Below are 6,746 nucleotides of genomic sequence, written 5' to 3'. Positions count from 1 at the left end.
GATAAGAGCCTGTCTTATCCCTGCAGCTGCTCTCAGCCTCGGTGGTGCCAAAAGCAGATGGTAAGATCTCCTCATAGTTAGGCTCTGAAATGTGCTGAGATTTGGATGTTCAGGAAGAGTTATGGTTTAGAAGTTTCCAACTCAGGAATAATCTGTCCACATTTTACGTATTATCTTAAACATTCCATGGCAACTGTGGTCTCCTTTCACACTCTTCTTCCACACCTTTTAGTCTTATTCCCATCTCTTTCTCCGATCTGGAAAGAGCATGGCAAGTCTAGGAGACCAGAGTCTTGGTCCTGTCACTGGCCTGCAAGGTGGGTGTGGGCAGGTCACGTGACAGCCTGGCTGTCAGGAGGCCAGAACTCAGGTCACACTGACCTTGCAGGCTGATGAGAGGTGGTATGAAAACAGCTCTTAGCAACATAAACTGGCTTCCCGCCTCCTGGCTCATTGAACCGCCATGCTGGCCAGTCCGTGCTGCCCTTGATGAAGGTGCCCCTTCTGTGTTCTCTTCCCACTCGGATCTAGGAGATGCTGCGAGGTGCCTGGCTCTGCGGGGCCTGCCTCCTGCTCGTGGCCAGGCCCGCCCAGCCCTGCCCCGTGGGGTGTGACTGCTTCATCCGCGAGGTGTTCTGCTCCGAGGAGGAGCTGGCCGCCATCCCGCCGGACATCCCGCCACACGCCACAGACATCATCTTTGTGGAGACCTCGTTCACCACGGTGGGAGCCAGGGCCTTCAGTGGCAGCCCCAACCTGACCAAAGTGGTCTTCCTCAACACCCAGGTGTGCCACTTCGGGCCAGATGCCTTCGGGGGGCTGCCCAGGCTCCAGGACCTCGAGATCACCGGCGGTGCCTTCTCCAACCTCAGCTCCAACATCTTCTCCAACCTGGCTTCCCTCATCAAGTTCACCCTCAACTTCAACAAGCTGGAAGCTCTGCCCGAGGGCCTCTTCGGGCACATGGATGCCCTGGAGTCCCTCCAGCTGCAGGGCAACCAGCTCCAGACCCTACCCAGCCATCTCTTCCAGCCTCTGAGACATCTGAAGACTCTCAACCTCGCTCAGAACCTCCTGGCCCAGCTGCCCGAGGAACTGTTCCACCCGCTTGGCAGCCTGGAAACCCTGAGGCTGAGCAACAATGTGCTGGCCAGCCTGCCCGAGGGGGTGTTCGGCAAGCTGAGCAGCTTACAGGAACTCTTCCTGGATGGCAACTCCATCTCCGAGCTGCCCCCGGAAGTGTTCGCGCAGCTCCCCCACCTGGAGAAGCTGTGGCTGCAGCGCAATGCCATCCGGCAGCTGCCCCCGGCCATTTTCTCCTCCCTGGGCAACCTGACCTTCCTGAACTTGCAGGGAAATGCCTTGAAGATGCTGCCCACCGGCCTCTTCGCCCATTCCCCGGGCCTGCTCAGCCTGTCCCTGTCCCACAACCAGCTGGAGACGGTCCCCGAGGGAGCCTTCGCCAACCTGTCCAGCCTGGGTTCCCTCACACTGTCACACAATGCCCTCACCCATCTCCCCACTGGCGTCTTCAGGGGCCTCGACGGGCTGGTCAAGCTCTACCTGGGCTATAACAACCTGACGGCCCTGCACCCGGCCCTCTTCCAGAATCTGTCCAAGCTGGAGCTGCTCAGCCTCTCCAGGAACCTCCTGACCACACTGCCAGAGGGCATCTTCAACACCAACTACAACCTGTTCAACCTCGCCCTGCACGGCAACCCCTGGCAGTGCGACTGTCACCTAGCCTACCTCTTCAACTGGCTGCACCACTTCAGTGACCGGCTCTTCAACATCCAGACCTACTGCGCGGGCCCCGCCTACCTGAAGGGCCAGGTGGTGCCCGCCCTGGTGGAGGAGCAGCTAGTCTGTCCCGTCACCCGGGACCACCTGGGCTTCCAGGCCCCGGGGCCGGAAGACAGGGAACCAGGGGATGGCTGGGATCTGGCAGCGGTGGATAGGGCAGCACGGAGGCGGTGCACCTACAGCAATCCCGAGGGCACCGTGGTGCTAGCTTGTGACGAGGCCAAATGTCGCTGGCTGAACGTCCAGCTGTCTTCCAGGCAGGCCTCAGGCTCCCCGGGACTGATGGTCAATGCCTGTCAGGAGTGGGACTTGAAGTCGAGCTGCGGCTCTGTGAGGGTAACTGTGTCAATTGAGGCTCGGGCAGGGGAGCCCTAGGCACAGAGCCTGTGCCACCAGGAGCCTGGGCAGACAGTCTCCGGGCCTCACCAGGCAGGAGATGGCAGAGGGAAGGCCGAAGCTCTGGTTCTTCAGGTGGAGGGGATGGAGTGCCATCTCTAAGGTGGAGCAGGTGGAGGTGGCCGGCTCCAGCACCCCGCGTCTCCGCCTCCTCCTCGTCTGTCATCACCCCATCTCTGAGTCTGAGACCCAACAGGCCTTCCTTAAACTTGGCAAAGCACCTGTTAAAGCCGTGTTGTGGTCCGGAGAATAAAATAACACCACTCCCTGGTGGTTTTTTTTATTATTTAGTACCCAACGCAGTCTCCTCCTGACCCTGAGATGCTATGCCGCCAGTGCTCCAGTCCCGCAAAGCAGAGGCCACCCTTTTTCAATATGCAGTTCAAGAGCCACTGTCTGTTTCTATTGTTTTGTCTGGAAATATGTTTTTAAATGATACAGAGAAAAAAGAGAGATGTGCTGGAAATAGAGGTGACCAGAAAGATAAGGGGCAGAGGTCTGACTTGGTGTTGAGGGGGTCTCAGGCTGTTAGCATCCACCTCCCAGGCATCCGGGAGAAATCAGGATTACAGGGGCCTCGGGAGGGTGAAGGCAGTGGCGTTGCCGGTTCAGCTGACAGGAGGGCTGCTCCCTGAGGGGTGGGGCTTGGGCTGGGATGGCCGCCCTGCAGCTCTAAGCGTCTGCCTCCCTGGGCTGCTCACTCACTGAAATGTTTCCCCCATGGTTCTCGGAACACCACCCTCTACTCCAAGCCCGGCCACTCTCTGTTTTCCCCAGCCACCTCCTCCTCACTGGTCCCCTCAGGGTTGGCATCTTTCAGGCTCCCTGGGGAATCACCACAGAGGCTCTTTGGGTTCAGATAACATCTCTACGCTGATGACCTTGAATTTCTATCTGGGGCTCAGGTTTTCAGCTGCACAATGAGATACCTGCCTGCTCAGTAGCTTAGGGTTCTATCATCACAGCCATGGACACGTGTACTCCAGGCTCTGTCCCCAGCTCCTCCTGCATCCCAGCCCAGCAAGTCACCAAGCCCAGGAGCTAGGAGAGGTCTCTGGCCTCTTCTCCCTGTCATCGTCATGGCCAACAAGCCATTGAGTGCTTCTCAGTCTTCCTCTGTCCATGTCCTGCTTCCCATTCCCAGCCCAGGGAAGCTTTGTCTCCCTGGACTGACACATGGCCCAGCCCCCTTCCTGCTCTCCCTGGCTGCAGTGTGGACTGGCTTGGGTGAAGTGCTGGGGAGCAGGAGGGAGAGATAAATCAGGTGTTATAGCAGGCTCTCCAGGGGCTCGTGGTCTGGTGGGGAGATCAGACCAGGGCTAGTGGGATGCAAACACAAGCAGGACGGGGTGGGTATGGGCAAGTGCTAGGGGGCTTGGGGGGGGCCTGGGCCAGCTGGGGCCTCGGGAAGCTGTGTTTGATCCCTGGGCCTTGAGATTGTGCAAGAAGAGTGTGAGCCAAGAGATGGAGACAGCAAGCGGGGGAGGTCAGGGCCATGGCCTCTGGAGCAGGCTGCTCGTGGGAGAGGAGAGGAGGAGATAAATGAGGCTGCAAAGCCAGCTGGAGCCAGATCCTGAAGGGCCTCAAAGGACCTAGTGAGGAGTTTGCGTTTTCTTCTTTCTTTCTTTGTGGGTTGAACTCATGGCATATGGAAGTTCCTGGGCCACAGATCAAGCCTGAGCCACAGCACCAACAATGCTGAACCTTTAACCACTGGGCCACCGGGGAACTCCCCATTTGCATTTTCATTAAGAATGCTGGGCTGTTACTGAAGGACTTTATGCAGAGGGGGGTCATGCTTCTGCCTGTGAAATTTGAGAAGAGAAAGAGGTGGCGGGAACAGTGAGGTCTCTGGCCTGGCTTGAGCTGAGAGCCATGGGAGCCAGGATGCCAAGGACACAATGAAAAATTGTCAGCAACTGAACGGCAAATAGTAAACAGATGAAAAGACTGAAATGAGAGGATTTCCCATCATGGCTCAGTAGAAATGAATTTGACTAGCATCCATGAGGACACAGGTTCAATCCCTGCCCTTGCTCAGTGCATTAAGGATCCAGTGCTGCCTTGAGCTGTAGTGCAGGTTGCAGACATGGCTTGGATCCCACATTGCTGTGGCTGTGGTGTAGGTTGGCAGCTACAGCTTTGATTGGACCCCTCGCCTGGGAACCTCCATAAGCCGAGGTGTGACCCTAAAAAGACAGAAAAGATTGAAATGTGAAACGCAAATTCAAACAATATAGGTGTCACTTGGACCTTATTAATGCCACAAAACAGAGAGCTGGATCATACCCAGTGTGGGCACAGGGGAGGCTCTGTTTATCACTGGGCCTGGCCTGGGAACCAGCCACTCCTCCGAGGACACTCCAGCAGGCCTGAGTCAAAGAAAGGGTTTGGTGAGGGGGTTAGGGGTCAGGTGGGTGGGGCTGGAAGATGGGGGAGAGGGAGAAACTTAGAAACTAAGGGTGCCTCCTAGTCGTTTCTCTGGGTGGCAAGGAGGACAGTGAAATCACTGACCAAGGGCAGGGCAGTTTGATGGGGAGGGAGGAACAAGATGCCAGTTTTAGAAAAGGAAGTAGGAGTTCCCACTGTGGTACGATGGGATTGGCAGCCTCTTGGGAGCACTGGGACACAGGTTAAATCCCCAGCCCAGCATCATAGGTTAAGGATCCAGCATTGCCCCAGCTGCAGCTTAGGTTGCAACTGCATCTTGGATCTGATTCCTGGCCCAGGAATTCCAAATGCTGCAGGATGGCCAAAAAAGAAAAAAAGAAAAAAGGAAGCACATCTTCTTCATGTCCAGTGATGCCCTTTTAAAAAAACATGCTTCCAGGAGTTCCCATCGTGGTGCAGTGGTTAACGAATCCGACTAGGAACCATGAGGTTGTGGGTTCGATCCCTGGCCTTGCTCAGTGGGTTAAGGATCCGGCGTTGCCGTGAGCTGTGATGTGGGTCGCAGACGAGGCTCGGATCTTGCGTTGTTGTGGCTCTGGCGTAGGCCAGTGACTACAGCTCCGATTAGACCCCTGGCCTGGGAACCTCCATATGCCGCGGGAGCGGCTCAAGAAAAGACAATAAATAAATAAATAAATGTATGTATGTATGTAAAAAGACATGCTTCCTCAGGGTGAAACCAGTTACATTCTAAGGCGATTGAAGGTAGTTTGACAGATTTGCCAAAGGAACAGGCTCTTCCAAATTCATCTGGATCAGTTCCCAAAAACATCTTGTTTAAGATGAATCCTGAACAGGTTGGGGGAACATTGCCTCCCCAGAAGGAAGGAGGCCCTGAGTACCCAAGGGTCCTGTAATGCCGACCCCTAAGGCTTATGCTTTCACTGCCCAGGCCCAAGGCTGGGCTGCTGGCTCCCAGCTGGTTGTGACACCCACTCTCTGGAGAAAGTGTTGTCATGTCCACTGCTTAAGAGGTGCTTCCCAAGTCTCCATCAAATGAATGCCTGTCCGAGCTACAGCTTGTAGTCCAAATAATCCTCCTGTCTTCTACCAGGGATAAAGGAACATGATAATTGAGCAGACATTTCTCTTAATCATATCCCCCCTCCCCGAATACAATTCTTTAAGTTAAAATATAATAATTTTTCTCTGCTGAATGGTCCTGGGGAAAGAGCTCTGCATCCTCTGGGCAAGCTGCCTGCCAGCCCTTTCGTTTTGGGTGGATTTTTTTTTTTTTTTGCTTTTTAGGGATGCACCTGAGACATATGGAGGTTCCCAGGCTTGAGGTTGAATTGGAGTTGTAGCGGCTGGCCTACACCACAGCCACAGCAACGCAGGATCTGAGCCGTGTCTGCGGTCTACACCACAGCTCATGGCAACGCCAGATCCTTAACCCAGTGAGGCCAGGGATCGAACCTGAGTCCTCATGGAAGGTAATCGGATTTGCTTCCACTGAGCCATGACAGGACTCCCCAGCTTGCTGGCCCTTTCAAATTGGTGAGGCGAGACAACAGTCTCTGTGCTCCTGGGGTAGGGGTGCCACGTTTACAAACAAGCACACATATGTCGCATGAGACATACTTATAGTAAAAAATATGTAGTTTATCTGAAATCCAAATTTACCTGGGTGTTGTACCTGGCGACCCAACCACCTGATTAAGGTAGGGAAACAATGGGGGTGGAGCTAGGGGCTGGGGGTTCTCTTCAGGAGGCCAGGCCCCAGCCTGAGGTAGTGCAAGTCCTGACCCCTGAGGGCCGCAAGGGGGCGCTGAGCATTCCCCCCCCCAACCCACAGACTGAGGTTAACAGACAGTGGCAGCTCTGGGTGTGCCTTGCACCTGGGATCCTCTGTCCTGCTGCCCATCTCTTTTTGAGGTGGTCCCAGTCTGGTGCAGCCATAGAGCTCTTGATGGGTTCTGGAAAGAAATCGGGGCATCTGGAGCCCCCTTCCTTGACACTTGACCTCTGGTAAGTCATGGCTCCTCTCTGGGCTTCATTATACAACATGGAGGTTGGTTCTCAATGCTGACTGAACCCTAGAATCACCTGGGAGAGGTTCAAAAAACAGGTACCTGGGCCCCACTTCCAGAGATGTT

General features: G+C 55.2%; 1 protein-coding gene across 1 annotated transcript; it reads left to right on the top strand.

The window, feature by feature from the left end:
- Positions 1 to 534: 534 nt before the first annotated feature.
- CPN2 (carboxypeptidase N subunit 2) lies at positions 535 to 2,439 on the top strand. Its single transcript, XM_047755529.1, has one exon. The coding sequence runs from the start codon at positions 535 to 537 to the stop codon at positions 2,176 to 2,178; it is 1,644 nt and encodes a 547-aa protein (XP_047611485.1). The 3' UTR covers positions 2,179 to 2,439.
- The last annotated feature ends 4,307 nt before the right edge of the window (positions 2,440 to 6,746 follow it).

This window comes from Phacochoerus africanus, chromosome 1 (genome assembly GCF_016906955.1).
Source record: "Phacochoerus africanus isolate WHEZ1 chromosome 1, ROS_Pafr_v1, whole genome shotgun sequence".
NCBI lineage: Eukaryota > Metazoa > Chordata > Mammalia > Artiodactyla > Suidae > Phacochoerus > Phacochoerus africanus.
This window is presented reverse-complemented; position numbering and strand designations above follow the sequence as displayed.